Source organism: Ambystoma mexicanum, chromosome 9, assembly GCF_040938575.1.
Source record: "Ambystoma mexicanum isolate Mex_15411 chromosome 9, UKY_AmexF1_1, whole genome shotgun sequence".
NCBI classification, from domain to species: Eukaryota; Metazoa; Chordata; class Amphibia; order Caudata; family Ambystomatidae; genus Ambystoma; species Ambystoma mexicanum.
The window spans coordinates 387,566,672-387,584,861 of NC_090931.1; the positions used below are offsets into that span (position 1 = coordinate 387,566,672).

At 43.1% G+C, this 18,190-nt stretch overlaps 1 protein-coding gene across 4 annotated transcripts in view; it reads left to right on the forward strand.

Moving 5' to 3' along the window:
- The window catches only part of ASL (argininosuccinate lyase), a 280,073-nt gene that overhangs the window by 229,322 nt on the left and 32,561 nt on the right, over positions 1-18,190 (forward strand). For all 4 annotated transcript variants that reach the window (XM_069614866.1, XM_069614867.1, XM_069614869.1 and 1 more), the window contains 2 exons: positions 8,124-8,186; positions 12,603-12,717. In XM_069614866.1, the coding sequence (XP_069470967.1) occupies positions 8,124-8,186; positions 12,603-12,717 (178 nt within the window). The remainder of the gene's footprint in view (positions 1-8,123; positions 8,187-12,602; positions 12,718-18,190) is intronic.

Consider the following 18,190-nt stretch of genomic DNA (forward strand, 5'->3'; position numbering starts at 1 on the left):
GGAGCTCAACGTGGTGCTGACCTCCGTTCGAGCCTCTGCACTCGGCCCCGTTGAAGTTTCTGTCGTGGAAAACAGCGTTTCTTGTGGCCATCACCTCCGCACGACGAGTGGGAGAGATCCAGGCCCTTTACTGCAAGGCCCCGTACTTGACTTTTCACGACACGAGGGTAGTGCTCAGGACGCACCCCTCCTTCATGCCCAAGGTGCCGTCGGACTTCCACCTCAACGAACCCTTGGTGTTGCCTGTGTTCTTCCCGTCGCCTTCGTCGCCGGCTGAGAGGACTTTGCACTCGCTGGATGTGGCTAGAGCGCTAAAGTTCTACGTGGACCGCACGAAGTGTTTTCGGAAGACGTCACAACTCTTTGTGACTTTTGGACCTGTCAATCAGGGGAAGGCACTCTCAAAGGCTTCCATTTCCAGATGGCTCTCCGGCTGTATCATGTACTGTCATCGGTTGGCAAACCGACCGCTGCCTGGCCGTCCGAGAGCCCATTCCACCAGAGCGATCGCAGCTACCACGGCGTTCCTTTCTGGTGTGCCCCTGCTGGACATATGCAGGGCTGCTACGTGGAGGTCGACGCACACCTTCACAAAATTCTACTGCATCGATCGGGATTCCAGGGAGGAGTCCAGGGTCGGCCAAGCAGTGCTGCGCAACCTGTTCGCCTGAGGTGAGCCTGGTGAGGAGGTAAGATGCTTAATGTTGAGTTTGATGTAATGCTTAATGTTGAGCCTTTGCCACCTCCCGTGGTTGTGCATGTGTGTACTGCTAATTATTCTTTATTCATGAGCATGTGAATCCATGCCAGACCCCATGCTGGAGAAGGAACAAGTTACTTACCTGTAACTGTTGTTCTCCAGCATGGGTCTGGCATGCATTCACATGCGAACCCTCCCGCCTACCCCTCTGCGGCTCTTCACTTGGTCATACTGCCACTTCACGTGCTTCCAAATCTGAAGATGGCTGCCAGAGGCGGGGCTTAGGTAGAGGGCAGTCATTGGCTGTGGTCAGTATGACGCAGAGACCAGTGATTGGTTATTACTACGAAAGACAGATCAGAAACGAAATTGATACTGGTTTTTTCTTTACCGAGGATTCCCAGACTGACGACGGGGAATATTCATGAGCATGTGAATCCATGCCAGACCCATGCTGGAGAACAACAGTTACAGGTAAGTAACTTGTTCCTTATGTTTCAAAAACAAATCTTCAGGTTTTGGGTGAAAATCACAAGATTGAGGCCCATGGAGAATTGAGAAAGTATTATGTAACACTTTTCTGGTTCACTAAAGCAAAATGTGTTTGGATTAGAGTTCTACAAGCTGAGAGGCATGGTACCACTATTAGACACCGACACGAGAGCTGCACGTTTCAAACCTTTATTGATGGTTTAAAAAGGGGTTTGAAAACTCCTTTCTTGCCCTATAACTAAGATGGGAGTGTTTTCGAAAATCAAGAAATAGAAAAATACAGTCCTAGTCAGTCCTTAGTCAAAATAAAATGGCCTATACTAATGCCTGCCCTCTTTCCAATACAGTAAATGTGTAAAGGGAATGTGTAATGCAAAAAGGAAAAATCAGTGTTCAAAAGAAATGGCAGTATGGCTGAGCAAACTCCGTTCCCTCTGGCTTCAGACACAAGGATGCAGTTTGTTTGGTGCACCGTGGCCTTTTCCCAAAAGTCACTAGTTTATCTGCTGGACCTCTCAGCTTTCTCTCACTCCAGCCCAGGTCACAATTTAGCTTATAATACAGTCCAGGAAAGGTTTGTTTCCTTCTGGTTACCACAATTCAGTACAGGTTTCCCTCCGCCGGGCTCAAACCTTTCAATCACAATTTGTGGGGTTCCCTTTCTCCAAGCTTCGATCACACCTTCATAGGCTTTCCCTCTGTCAGGCTCAAGTCTCTTTTCACTTCGAAGTCGAAGACTTTCAAAACTGTGAGCCTTTTGCTCTTACCTCGTTATGACCACGTCGACCTTCTTTCTTCAAACGTCACTTTTTCTCTCCAAGGCCTATTGGTAAATATAGTTTCGAGCACAGTATTTAGTTCAAAGATCTCTCACATCTAGACTTCCCTCTGCCGGGAGCAAACCTAACAGTTCAAATCTTGCATCTGTTTCTTTCTCTTCCCGTCGCTTCTACGCCATCAGACATTTCACAGAGACTTTTGATTGGGCAATCTTCTTTCACCAGACCACTCTGTTACTTTGTATCTTTAACTTACAGTTCTTTACAATGCTTTTCTTTCTCTTGTGTCTTATCGGCACACATACACCCTTCATTCCTCGGATACTGTTGCCGTCAAGTTTCAGTTAACACAGACCGGACTTTAATTGCTTTCATCAACTCACCGGCTGTGTTAATTCATTTTCTTCTTTCTTGGTTTTGATCCGGAAATCAAAGATGATACCACAACGACCGCTGCACCTCCCCACTCTGCTGTTCACCAGGGAGGGTGGCTGGTATACTTGAGTCACAAAAGAGGATTGTCTCTTCTCTCTAGCTGGGCTTCCTTGCGCAACCTTCAGGCCCTTTGGAGGTAAGGATCTCTCGCCGGGGTGTCCAAGGTTTCTCCGTACCTCGGTTCCATTCTGTCCCGTCCCTCAGCCTGTCGTTCTGCTCCTGGTTTGCGGTCGCCCTGGAAGAACTGCTCCTTCTCATGCACCGCTTTGCTCAGAGTGTGTCTCAGTGATCCACCTTTTAACCATGTGGGGTGAGCTACCAGGTGTATGTAATTAAGATCAAGTGCCTGACCCTGCCTGATCTTATTAGTTGGACATGTCAAATGTATTTCATGGGTGGTACTCCTTTCAACCATCAGACCTACTCTTCCTCGGCTCAGTGTTTGTGTAGGAAAGGAGGGAGGGATGATCTGAGAAGTTGGAATATCCTATAAAACCGGATGGGAAAGAGGTATTTGGAAAGGAGGATACCATGTCTCGCCATCAGGCATTCCTCACCCACTCCACAAGGACCCCGCACCTGGGGATCCTCCCACATTTGTCCACCCCCAGGATCTGTATCCAAAGGCGATGGCCATGCCCTGGCCACCTGAGTAAGAGATCCCTGGGGTTTAGGCAGTGAAACACCCTCTGGTTTTTCACAAAGCCTTCCAATTAATGCTTGAGTGAGTGTGCTGGCTGCAGAAATGTCTTCAGAGCACGGGATGAGCGCTTGCTCCAATGTCACTGTTCGTAGCACACTATCAGAGATTGTGCACTTCCTGACTGCACACTCAAAACTCCATAAACCATACTACTTTGTTGGAAGAAGACACCAAAACAGGATTACCAGTATTCTGGCATTGTCCAAGTTTGAGGAATATTTTCTATTTGCAATTACTACTAGTGCTTTCTTTTGGGTTTCGGGTACATTGGTAACCCCTCCTAAATGTACACTCACTGAATGCCTAGAGCCACACATCAGATCTTATGTCATTTTGGAAAGAAGGTTCAAGACAGAGCTGTTTCCTGTATTCCAATCTCGGCCATCAGAAGATCTGCAATGAGTAAGCGAGAAACTGCAAGCCAGGAAGATCTAACGCCTTATTGCTACTTCCTTCTGCTCAGGGTTGGGTTCAAAATTAAAATGCACTTAAGATAAAGTGGGTCAATTACATCTCTCCTAGTTCAACATACCAGCACTTAACCGTCACCACTGAGCTAATTATCTATGGTGTTAGGTCTGATTTTCATAGTAATGATACATCTTCCTGACCTGGATCAACCCCAGAACTGTTTGCTTTTACTGGTGGATTATTCTTTCTTATACCTCTGTGAGTGGGAACCTTTTTCCACATTCACAGATTTTTTTTTATGGGTGCTATTATTAAGACCCTCCATAATGTCTTTTAAAAGTTATCCTCTTTCACAACTTTTTGAAATAAGTGCCTATTGCTGCTGGGTTGCCCTAGGGGCACCCATTTTAACTTTCTCTGGCTAACCTTATGAGAACTACAGTTCCCAAGGGTAGAAAGGATCTTTGGACCCCTTTTACATTTTATTAGGTGGGACCAGCACCCCCACCTTATGTGGAGTGCTGGGGAGATAGTGAGTATCCCCTTTCTCATTTTAAATGTAACATTTATGTTACAAGGACAAACTTACCGTTAATGGCTGGTGGCAGTGAACCTTTTTATTAATTTCGGTGCACCTTTCGCGGGCTGTTTGCATAGCCCCGGTAAAGGTACCCATGGGTGCTCATTTTACCAAAATGGCCCGCCATTTTAGTGTTCCTTGTCCTTTCTTGTTCCTTCCCCTGACATTCAGGACAGGAAATTCCTTTTTTTGATTTTTATCTTCACCAGGAGTCCTGTAGGCTCCCCGCCCAGGCTCAAGAGTGTCTGTGAAGTCAGGAAGCGAGGTAGGAGTCAAAAACTCTTCAGTCCTTTGTCTTCCAGCCTGAGTGTAAGAATCCTGTTCAAACTAGGAGGCATGTTGTCCTGAAAGGATTGCCAACCCCCCAAGCTTGAATGCTGCAAGACTGTTTGATTGGCTGGGTTTCAGCAAAAAGGTCTGATCCTGGAAGCTGAAGAGGGAGTCGACCACTGGAGCCAATACTGAAGAGGAAGATGAAGAATTTGTGGCTAAGATGATTTCCAGTGACCGGAGAGCCTGCCGTGTAACCGGAGCCCTTCCTTCCAATCGACCTGGGGACTCTGAATACGACGACCCCAATCCTGAGCCTGGTGGGACCCACTAGACTCAAGAAGACCTGCATTTTGAGCCTATCCCACATCGTGCTGCAACCTTGCAGGGTGGCAATACCCCAATATCATGGGACCTTGAGCCATTGTGTGGTGCACAGTCTTCGGAATCCCGAATCTTGTTGAAACCTTCTGGGCATCCTGCTGGACCTCCAGAGACATGAATCGAGTCTGAAAAGTCCCCACACCAGAGTGCTGGACCATGCAAACGACGAGAATCTGACGCAATATTCTGTCTTCTTCTGTACTCATGAAAATGTTTTCCATCCAGCCATGAGGAAAACCTAGAGTCTTCGCTGTGTTCCTTACTGAAAAGGTTCTTCCAGTGTCCTGTCTTCTGACTTCCTAATGAAGGAATTCAACAACCGGGTTTTTGGCTGCAGATCCTGAAGTCCTCCTGCTGCAAAATCTTCTGTCATGAGGTACTGTGCCGGCTTGGGTATATACTTATCTTACTTCTCTTGTGATTCCTGTGCAGTTTTATGGTGTTTTCTGTGATTGGCAGGTCTCCAGTGCAGTTCACCCAGACCCACTGCTGGAATCCTCCTAGGGTGTCTTCTCTGAAGTCCCTGGACCCTCAACTAACTCTAAAGTAGAATACTTGTTTGAACAGTCTTCTTCTGGAACTCTGAACTTTGTCTGCAACTGAGCCCTATCTCACCCTGCCTACAGCTGGCTTCTACACCACTAAGGTCCCTCTTATGCCTCTGAGAGAACTCATGTACTAGAATTGGGAAGGGCTGGATACTTTAAGGGGTCTTCCTTGAAAAGTAAAACACGTGTTAAAAAGTTGATTTACTTGTAAATTAGTCAGTTGGTAACTTTAAACTCTGAGTGAATAGTTACAAAAAGTTATTACTTGCCTTATATCTGTTTTGCCATTCTGAAAAGTATATATAAGATTTATTTACCTTGAATAAGCTGTGTGCCCTCTTGAATAAGTATTCTCAAAGTCCTACCTTCCTTAGAAACTATTTCACCATTTTAACAGAAAGTAGGTAAAGGGTTAACTTACTCACCTGTGACCTGGGTTCCCCTCTTCCCAAAAGTAATGCTGTTGGTTTCACTTTATTATTCCTGTTAGGATAATTGTATGGGTGTCTCCAATTAGGTCTTGCTTCCCCTGACTTGCTGCTAGCCTATCCAGAATAAGTCTGCCTAGGTCAGACTTACCTTATTAAGTAGCTGGTAGCTCTTTACAAATGTCTAAAGGGTTTACTTACCTTGAGTATAACTGCGCTATCCTAAAATAAGTTAGTTATTGCATCCCTTAGTCTGTGAACTGAAAAGCAACTGAAATTGAATATTACACCCCAAGGTCCAACTCACCTAGAACTGTTATCCTGAATCATAGGTTTTTACTGTTTCTAGAATAAGTCCACTATTCAGAAATGTATATGTCCAGTTGACTTACTATGATTTCTTGCTGAGCGTCACAGTACAACAGTTAGGGTCTACTACCCTTGTATTACCGTAAGTTATCCAAAAGTAACAATTGGTTTTGACGTCCCTAAAACTACTGTTACTTGTTTCAAATAAGCCTGTATGCTTTGCTCTGTGCACCTTCAAGCATAGTGCTGTGTTTTTATAATTTTGGTTATATATAATGTGATAGTGCTTATTTCCCCCAAGATTTATCTGGGCCTACTTATATTTAAATAAACCATGTGTTTTTACAATACATAGTGTTTCAGTGTTTATTTGGACCATTTGTATTACAATTTCTTTGTACTGATTCTACAGCCCTCTATCCCTCCTAAGATAAGCCTGGCTACTCTGTCCACACTACACACATCTCAAGGGGTACAGCCTTCTACTAAGAGTGGAGTCTTGTACTGTCTCAATTGAATGGTTTTACTAAGCCCTTAGTTGGACTTCAGAACTGTCCTAACATACGGTTACACAAATCCTGCAAAGGGAACAGATAAGTTAAATACGTTCTCTGTTGGTACATAATACCTACCAACTTAAGTGCCTTGCCTTGACTGGGCAGGCAGATACATTCATTCATCATGGATGAAGCCAGCAGAAATAAACACTATTCAACATAACATGAAACATTTGCTAATATGAAAAGTGGTGGGATGGCGCAACTAGCATTGTTAATATTGTAAATCAAAGGCACAATGTTGATGCAATGTCACCAATGTCCAAATAAGCGAACGCCACATTTAAGATAATGGAATTGCAATCTTCCATAGTAGATTTCTCTTATCCAAAGGTCTTGAGTCAGAAAAGAAATGCTTTTGCAGAAGCAATATGTAGCAACTTCACTTGGCGCCTTAAGCATGCTCACTGCGCAAGTGCGCCCTTAGTCACAAACAAGGAGAAAATGCCATGGGACGGACCCCATATTACACATGGGAAGGTGAAACATTTCTAATCACACGATTTTCACTAAAAGTGGTGCCTTGAAGTGAAACACTCGTAACTAAAAAATGTAAAAAGCTGTATTCCTTTCAGTGGAGAAATGAAGTAAGTGATCTGCAATTTTTCTCTCACCAACCTGCCCTCCATGCTTGTGTAGGTGTCCCCAGTATGTGCACTTCCTGGTCTATTTGTGGCCATATCCATTTTGCAGATGCAAGTTTGGGGTAATTGGAGGTCCAATCCCCACCCATTCTGTTACATTGGAGCAGAATGTGCACACACTGACCAAGTCACACACACTCAGGGCAGCCATAGGTGCTCATTATTTCTTATTTGCAGTTTGCACACATGCAAACAGTTTCATAGTGTGCAGCTTCAATGCATTTATGCAGTCTTTATAAATCGGGAAAAATAACTTTGGACTAGTCATTAAACGGGGCGACCCATGGGACATTTGGATAATTTAAAATAGAATGTTGGTAAAGGATGAACCAGGGTCAGACTGGACAAAACAGGACAGGGCACCAAAAAAAGCACCCTACATTTGTAAATCACAAAATAAATTCAAGTAGCTGAGAGCACATTTTGGGTAAGATGTTTAACTGCTGGATTTTAAAGACTATCGGGAGAGTGGCATTGACCACAACTATCTGCTATACATTGCTATGCAATGAGGACATTAAACTGACACACATAGCCCACTAAAATCAGCCCATGTAGGCTTGTTAGGTGGATCCTTCAGGCATGGCGCTTTAGGCCACAATCATACATTAAAGAAGTATTCTGCTCTTTTTTTTTAACAGCAGCTATTTTTGCTTACTTGCAAGGTACTGTAGCTGTATATTGTTATCAGGTACAGGGTGTGTAGGAGTTAAATAAACCTGCACTTGGGGTGGCAAGCTATCAGAAGCCTTGGGCTTATGTATTGTATTGTATGTTTTACCACATGCACAAGTGACCTAAATGCCATGTGCCCAGTGGCTGTGTGCAATCGAATGATAAGCAACTGCCAGTACTCACACGTTATTTGTATTTGAAATTACAGAGCTTCAATTTGATGCCATCAGCATAAACAGCATGGATGCAACCAGTGACCGTGATTTTGTAGGTAGGAGCTCGTCTTTCCATTCATGCAATGTTTATTTTTGCAATCAATAGATACAAGTTGTACATCTTGTTTGATTTCAGTGGCCTTCAGATCCTGGAACATAGTCAAGGTTATTTCTCAACTAGGCTGGCTAGTTGCATTCCTGTCTATTTAAGGTAATGTTGTAAGTGGGAATACAAAATAGAATCTGTCTGTCCAACTGGCTGTAGAAGGTTGGACTACAAATAAAATGGCATACAGGACTCAGGAGTCATTTTTTTGGATTTTGTGTGGGAGTGTTATTATGGGGTACATACTAGATACAAAAAACTTCTGGTTTATACTTCCTACCTTTTTGACAAACCAAATATGCACAATTACAGAGTGTCAAATCCACCCCATTCAGTCCCGCTAGAAGGGAAAAGATGATGTGACAAGATTCAACATTGTGTGTACTGAAGGGGAAATGATAGCCCCCCGAGCACCTTTTTTCAAGGTTCTTTCACCAAACAAATTCAAGTGCCTCAACCTTTTGACTTCACTTTGAGTGTCATGTGCATTTCCTTTTTTAAAGATGGAAGGTGTCATGAGTAAGTAATCTTCCTTTTTCACAACACAGTGGAGACCCCCATCCCAATATTATTCACACCATTTTATTTACCAATGGGAATAGTGAGGCGAACGCTGCAAACAGTGTTCCCGTCACTATTTTTGGTAAAGTAAAACCTCTTATTTATTTTTACATTTATTAAGCACACAAAACCGTCAGGCATCACGGCGCTGTAAAAACCAGTTACACTCAAATATGGTACAAGCCAAGTGCACATGCTAGGGCGGTCGCCAGGTAGAGGTCCGGGCGCATAGGCAAATAGCCAGGTTTTAAGCACCTTCCTGAAGGTCCAGTAGGAAGGTTCTTCCCTTAGGTGTGGCGGGGAGGGAGTTCCATTGGTTATCTGCCACTGATGGGGATACCTGCACGGCCACTTTTTACCCTTTTATATTTGGGTGGGATCAGTCTGGTGGCGTAAACCCTTCTGGTGGACTGGGCTTTTCGGAATCTTTGCGCAAGGTATGGGGGGCGGAGTTGGAAATGCATTTGTGGGTGATAGAGTTTTAAAGAGAATTCTTTCCTTGACTGGCAACCAATGGATGTTCCTTCAGGCTTCTTTCAAGCCCTGTGTGAGGAACTGACTCTCCAAGTCAGGGATGGATGACTCAGCTGGGCATGGTATGAGAGGCCTAGAAACAAGGCAGGCAGGTAGAGCTTTAGTGGGGCTGGGGAGTGGAGGGAAAACAGCTAGGCTAGTTATCGGTATAGTTCCGCTCAGGCTCTTCCCCCCTCGAATCTTGGGGAAAGATAGGACGGGGCCTGCAATGCATAAAAGTGGCTGGCTTGCCGCAGCACTCCCAGCCCAGACTCTTGGATTGTTCATTGAAGTTGTCAATGATTCATTAGCCTTAGACACGCTTGAGAATTGAACATGGTCTGCAATCCAGAAATGCCTGCATGAAAGATCTTGAAATAATACCATACTATAGTCTGCATCAGATGAGCCACCTAGTTGTTCTAGGTATTTGGATTGTTTCTTCACTTTGGCTTAAATGGCTGCCCAATTCGTTTCCATTCTCTTCCCCAGCTCATTTTTTTGAAGAACGGTGATTGTTCGGTTCGTCCACAGAGCACTCAATCAGCTCAGAATTACTAGTCTCGGACCCACCTCTCAAATTCGAAAGCACCACAAGAAGAAAACACTATTTTCACATCATGCGTGTTAGTTAATGCATGAATCACGGTTCCTTCATTACTACCTTCCTGAAGCTGGGCATCAAAAGATAGGAAAGGAAAGGGATAGCAATTAACATTTCAAAGGTTTAAGCCCGTTAAGAATTTGAGTCACGTATTTTGCTTCTTAGTTTGGTAAGTGACAATAAAAGGATTTTTGCTGTGTAAAATATGGTTCTCTCAAACGAGTAGATTTATATAGCTAATTACAGTAGAAAAACTTAATATGTAAATAATTCATCTAGCAGTTCCCTTAATTCGAAAGAAGCATTTTTATCATATAGGCAGTCTTCACATCAGGCAGCAATATAGTGAATGTCCTCTTTATGGACGGAGCTTCTCATGCAAACGGTCTGAACACAACCTCAGCAGTGAAGATGGTATAAAGGGTCCGACACAGCACGCTTAGATCCTATTTTTCAGTTCTGGAACTAGTGGCCTGATTTTAGGTTATGCTATATGCTGCTGCACCGTTTATTTGAAGCCCTGGTTGCAGTCACTTGAGGCAATGTGCTAGAGGCCCGTAACAGACTGGTTGTGAAGGCCCTATTGATCTATGCCAGGACCTAAAGAGCCCTGGCCCACTGAAATTCTAGATTTAAGGCCGTTTTTGATGTGACAAGAACCACACCCTGCACTACTTCCAGGCTGTATCACAAGGTGTGGGATACAGTCTACATTTGTAGCTATGTATGAAATTGTGAGCAATTGGCTGCAGCAAAGTCTAAAACTGCTCCTGCGTGCTATTTTTTGTGTTGTTACAGAGTGATTCCAACCAATTCCATGTATTTCTGCAACAGCCTTCTGTTATCTGCAAATCTCAGTTTAGTAGCTATGGAGCAATACTATGGAATGAAAGCAAGGGGTTGGCAGTATGAATTTGTGCTGTCAGGTGTCATATTAGTCTTGTGGCCAGTAATGGAGTTCTAGCGATACTTCACCGCCACTGAGCGTAGTCATTTAATTGAATATAGTTCCACTCTCCCTACACTCAGTTGGTCACAAATCCATTATTAAATATTTTAAGTCTTGATTTCAAGTTTCATAACTGCATTTTATTATTGATTCAAACAAAATGTGTGACATTGGTCAATGCCGTACTTTATGCCTTTTCAAGGTTATAAATTAAAATGTAACTTGATACCATCATTCTTTATCCATTATAATTTCCTAACTAGCATATTACCTGGATGGGCACAGCATTCGTGTTCATTCATGCACCAGCCGTGATACGGTTTTCATTTTCACAAATGAGGAACAGTGACACTCTTAACTTTACGAAATGTTGCCAAGTTGGATATTGTTATAATAGCAACTAGCTGCACATGGAATATCATATGCTGATCTAGTAGACTCTCGCTCCCACTTTCACTCTGTCACTCTCACTCTCTGCACAGTCTGGCACACTCTTACTGTACGCTTTTGAAATCCCCCTATGAGAAAGGGAAGGGGACATAAAACACAAGTGAAGGTTCCAGCCCACAATGCCCACAACAGTTAGGGTCTTGGTGCTCATTTCATTTTTCACAACACTCTCCATAACATTAAAATGTTTGTAACATTGAAGTATACATACTGATTTGGAAATCTTCAGGATTCAGATGCGAGAATAAAATGGCTGCAACATCAGCCACTCCATTTGGGTCTAGGGGCCGACCGCTGAGAATGTTTCCTTTCTATTTAAAATTTCAGCCAGTTTCCATGGTAAGGATGACTGTGCACATGCTCAGTTCTCCAGACAGACATCACAAGAGAATTCTATTTATAGGATAATGCTTAATTTCCTTGTTATTCTTCGTGACTGTCATCAACGAATTTCAAGGACAAAAGGACAGACTGACTTCCTCATCCTGACAACTATGCAAGTTTCCAAATTTGTTATCTTAGTTCTTTGTCAAATGAATTGTAGCTTGTCAGACACTACTATATGAAAGTGCCCTGAACATATCCAACAAGGAATGTATTGTGTTGATTGTATATAAATGAGTCCCAATAAGAAAACTGATACCAGCAAGTTGTTTTTGGTGATAGCTATTCTGCTCAACAGTCAACATTTTGTAGGCAACACATTATTTCAAATGCGTTTCTCAGTACACATGTGGGTGTTTTTGATTAATTAAATCTCACATATGGCTGGTGCATTCAAATACCCTTGATCAGCTTTCATGATCCGTGTAAGGCAGGGCCTTTTATAAACAGAAGCAATGTGATAGATTCATTTGGAAACTGCCATTGTGTACAGAACATGAGCCAAAAGGTCCAGTTAAAGGTGTATAAAAGAATCTCCGGAGGAATCCACTGATTACCATTTGTTTTATTTGTTAGATATCATTCTTAAATAAATGTGCACTTTGCAATTAAGATCAGTGAGAGGTGGTCTTCTTCCCTCACTGTGCTTGCTCAGTAGCCAACTCAAATGTCATGTATCCTGTTGCCATTGACTTACACCAACAGAGCACTGAACCCCGGTGGTGTCTTCACACCAGGCCTCAAATTGGAAATAAACATCTTAGCAAGGCTTTCTCTAATTCTCATTAACTGAAACATGCTGATCTTTGATGCAATTAAATATATGCCTGAATAATATAATTTTTTCGTGGTTGAAGATGTGAAGTGTGAATTATAATTTATTTTTTCCTGCTACATTGCCAAAGCTGAGTTTCTATTCTGGGCGTCTATGTGTATGACTCATCTGAGCAAGATGTCTGAAGATCTAATCATCTACAGTACAAAGGAATTTGGCTTTGTGACACTGTCGGATTCCTACAGGTAACTCAAAAACTTTATTGTGTGGACATATGCATGGAGAAGGGTTAGGCATCACTTAAGATTACACTGATTAGAAAGAGCAATGGGGTATTTGTTAGACATTTCCTGTGTTAACATACAGGGGTTGCAGACCTCCTTTGTGACTCTCTGATTAGGCAGTGATGGCAAGTGATGGAAGGAGACAGAGCTTTGAGAAAAACAGGATATTAAAGTAGGATTACATGGTGTATGTGTTATTTGATTTTCATGTACTGTCAGTGAGTTGGTGCATTTCATACCTCGTTTGTAAAGAAAATGATTTTGGTATTCGTCTCCTTGCAAATTAGTAAATGACATGAGGAGCCCCATATTTCTTAATTAACATGGACAATAGACAACATTTTATGAATCTTTACAAGAATACAAAAGTGCTTATATACACATTAAAATAAGTTTGTTTTTGGGTAAGTTTAATTGAAAAGAGAGGACACCCACAGTGCGCTCTCAAGTTTTTTATATACGACCACAGGATGGTATGTGTGTGTGTATATATGATTTATGTTTTCTCCATCTAAACTCACCTAGTGGGTGAAACACAAAGGCTGTAATAGCTGTCTTCCCCAGGACCATGGCAAGTATTGATGCCGGACGTGCCTTAAATTTGACTCCAAAACACTCAGGTTGTGCCATCAGAAACACTTAGCAGTTTACGCCATGCAGAGGAAATCGACACAGGGTGAGCCTGAACCACAAACTTCGGAACTCAAGGTAGGGGTTTTAGATGATGTGGTCAGTGTCGACCCCCAACAGCCAAACAAAGAGGCATCAGCCGGCAAGGCCTCAGAGTCAATACCCTTTTCCGAAGGCTCTTCAACAAAACAAGTTATGGAGAAGTGCCCCTGGTGATCGCTAGTCTACAAAAACACAGAAGCACAAACATAAACACATCAGTAGAGGTTGAAACAAAAGCACTGAATGGTCAGGATCGACCCGTAAGTACAAAGACACCACTACTTCACAGGCATTGAGCACGCTAGGTCTCGACTCAAACAAAAGCAAATACATACTGACAAGGGGGTTGCAAAACATATCTCTACTTCCACGCCCCAAAGCAAACCAAGGTTTTCATAGAGGGAACGAAAACCCTATCGTAGCAATGCAGCAGAAGGCCCTAGTTGATTAAAAAAGACTCTGAAGGAGAATGGGAAGAAGAAAGCAATACCGGCGTCAACATTTTTCAAAACCGAAACACCTCGGGTTTCAAAGGAGTGCGAGGATACTCCTTGATGCCAGAAAGGCTGGTCCATGAAGGATTTCAAAAGAAATCATGTACAGACTGGTCTCCTTCATGGAACAACACTAAAGGACTATCAAGAGGCAGGCAGAGCCACCTCTTGGACAACCACTACAAAACAAAACAAAGCAAACCAAGAGGTACAGCCTGACCAATATTCAGGAGGACCCATATTTAGTCCTTGAATATCAGGAGGATGAAGGGGATACTGACTCACATCAGGATAACCAGGACTATGTCAACCCTGACAATTGCGTTATGGTCTACCCAGATGAGGAAGCGCCCCCCCCCCCTCTGACCCCCAGTTTTATTGCAACACACAAAGGACAATTTTCAATACACTGGTTTTTTATGTAGAGCTGCTTAACTGTTTGAAATCCTTACAGAGGATCCAGATGATGCAGATTTTATAGAGAATATTTTAGAGGATAAGAAACCAATATCTCACAGCATTTCTATATTCGCTTTAATTAAAAAGAGAATGAAACCCTATTTACTTAAACTGGTCACTACGAAACCCATAAACCAGAGCATTGAGAAGAAGTGCAAACCTTCTACTTCAGACCCTGTCAACATCAGAGGCCAGTTAGCTCCTGACTCACTAGCAGTGACCACTGGCCGTGAAAGGGCATATTTACCCATGGAAGTCACTGTATATCCACCAGACGGTTCCATGTATTAATATCCCTGCAAAAATATTGCCATACAAAAATATCGCCATATTTTTGCGGCAATATTAAGGCATGAAACCTGTGGGGGACACCCCCGCAACATTCTTAAAGGAGCGGGGGACACCCCCGCAACCGCCACTCCCAAAAATGATCCCCCCTACAAATATCGCCTGTGGCCGTTCCAAATAACCATATATACAGCGATATTTTTGGTGGGGATAATATGTAGTGATACCCACCAGACAGAGAGAGCAGATGCACATATGCCTCTGAAAAAGGAAGGTATCAACTTCAGCCGCATATAGCTAGCCAATGCAACAGCTCTCATATGCGGATACAACAGGTCACAGTGGGATGACCTTGAGGAATTGGGTAAACGGTCCACACTGAATGCACAACCATACACTCAGCAGACCCAGGCTGGGTCCAGTTGATATTGACACTCACAGCCTCAACAATGGGCCTACTCTGCACCCACAAGGCACACAAGTAGAGGAAAGCCAAGAGGAAGAGGACAATCCTCATGAAGAGTGTCCTGCTTCAAAACAATGACTCACACATAGAGGTGCCCTCCCATAAATTGCCAGAAGGAGAACCGATAACAATGTTGACCCATGCATTGGGCAGTGGGGGCGCGGATGTAGCATCAGAATGGTGGATGTTAGACACAGTAGCCAGTGACACTTTCATAAAATTAAATCAAACACGGTGCTACTCCACCACTTAAGAGAAAGATGCCAATAGAACACAAAGAACTGCTAGATATTTCCCTTCTGTGAAACGTACAGTGAGCTTAAGTGTGGCTGCGGACTCTCGAGTGGGTACCTTCCCAAAGAACAGGTCATTTAGCCATGTTCGTTCTCGCATTGGGGAGCCCATGACTATTTTTGGGTATACATTCAGTACTGCTATCTCTCCTAGCTCAGGACATATGGCACTAGTGCATCAGAAACGGGATTTACATTCAAGCGCAGCATGTACCAGGAGATTGCATTTTCCTTGCGGGCAACCTAAGCAGAGTGCTTCAACAAAACCATGAGTGGGAAATCAACACAAACACACTCAAACAGCGGTGCCGGTAAGCCTACTGGCACCATTGTTTCCCGACTGGCACACTACGATTCTGCGGTCGGGTGCCATCAGACCTAGCAGGTGCAACGGCACCCGCCCGCAGAGTTTCACGGAAGCATTTGCACAGTTATTAACATTCCATGGGAATGGGGACTAACAAAATTACCAGCGCCTGACTTCCCGGCCGCCGGGGTCGTAATACCCCAGTGTTACCGAGAAGTCAGGCGCCAGTGATTTTTGTATCTCCGGTAGGCTTACCGCCAGACCTGGAATGAGGCACAATATCTATTCTCAACATCCACAATGCTAAATGCCCCAACTTTGCATCCAGATACACCAAATATGGGGACATTAGGTAATACTCTATGGATTAACTGGCCTGCGATATTTGCTTACGTTTTTCCCCAATACATCCACTTCGCAAAGTAGTACACAAACTACTCCACGAACGGCTATTATACTAAATGCTCCAATGGGGCAAGACTAACATGGTACCCCATCCCATGATGATGGCAGTTCATTCAACCCCCTGCAAAACATCAGACCGTTCACAACTTAATAACACAGCAACTCAGACAATTAACACACCCATTCCCACAGACACTGAATTTGGCAGCAGTTTAGTCATTTGGAATTTCCAACAAGTTGCATGGAAATTCTAGGGGAGGCCGAAAACCTGAACACTAGACACTTGTTATTTCAACAAGTGGACATGTTTACGTCATATGGTGCACCCAGAGGGGTATCAACCCTATTGACTGCACACCTGCAGATATTGTGATATACTTGTTACTCCTATTAGACTTAGGGTTAGTTTGCAACTTCCTTGAAGTTCAACTGGCAAGGCTGACAGCTTACACTACATCACAATAGAAAGTATCCTGGTGCAAAGTCCCAGTAGTCAAGGCTTTCGTGGAAGGGGGAAGCATATTTACCTCCCCACTCTCCCCATTTGCACCCCACCCAGGTGGGACTTCAATACTGTTCTGCAAAGGCTCATGATGGCTCCTTTGGAACCTATGCATAAGGTAAAATTAAGAGACCCCACATAAAAGGCTGCTTTTTTAGCAGTCACATATATTAGAAGAGTAAGTGAATTACTGTCTCTTTCTGTAACATAACCCTTTGTCTCCATTCACAGGCATAAGAAGTCACCCTTGTTGCTCTCCTAAATACATTTCAAAGTTCCATGTAAACCAATCCATCAGTCTTCCATTGTTCTTTCCAAACCCTGAGACTAAGGGAGAAAGAACTTTAAACGCATTGAATATCTGTAGAGCGGTAATGTTCTATGCTACATATAAAAAGATATAAGTTTATTTGGGTGAAGAGGAGGACCACGTAACCAAGGCAGCCATTTCAAGATGGATTGTCAACTGCATCCAGCTATGTTACTCATAAACTCAAAGAAATTACCATTCATAGCCATGTCTCATTTCACACGAAGCATAGCGGCTAAACAGGCTTTTTTTTGCCAATCTACCACTAGAAGTAATATGAAGGATTACACCTGAGAATTCTGTTGACAACATTTATACAGCACCTCTATGTTGACATACAAGGAAGAACAGATTCTCAGGTAGGGCAAGCGGTTTTTAAACATTTATTCTCTACTGTTACGGTGCTAGCCCACCACATTCTTCAGGTACTGCTTGCTAATCTATGCATAGCATATGAATTTACGCAGATTCAGAAGACAAATATTACTTACCCAGTAATTGTCTCTCTGTGGCTTGTATCTGCTTAGAATCACATGCACCCGCCAGGCCTCCCCACAAAGGAGCAGTAGGACAGTACAAAATATCACCAAAACTCTCAGCTGCATGCACAACAATATAGTCAGGACAGAAAAACAACAATCTGAGGACACGGATGCGTGAAGGTGTGCGGGTCCCTGTACACGTAGGAACCAGGGATAGCGTGACTGGAACGCCTCCATCGACCCCCCCTGTTTTCAAATTTGCAAAACTATGTATTACTCCGATCCACCCACTAGATGCAAACCATGCATGGCACGTGATTCAAAGCAGAAAATTGATTCCTTGATAATTCATAATTGTCACACACACTCACACACATATGTATGCACAATATTTTGACCCAGTAAATAGTTCATATGCCCCTTAACAGAATAATCATACCTAGTGTATAATGAATGTGTAATTGAATTTGCTGTGAAAGTCAGTTTATTTTGCTCTGGAGAGGTCTATCAATTATCCTAACATTTGTCGAGGAACTGAACTGTATCCGCAGGATTTTATTTTTAAGTGGGGTCTAGCTGTTATTTACGTTTACTAAACAAGAGGGACAAATAGCATTTTAAAACTTGATGATGAGGATTGATGAATTAGTGGCAATTCAAATTACTCTCCTGATTTTTCAGATCGATTTGTCCAGGAGTGTGGCCCTTCACATTGTCCTTAATAACATGCTCATTCACAGTGCTTGTGAGTTAGTA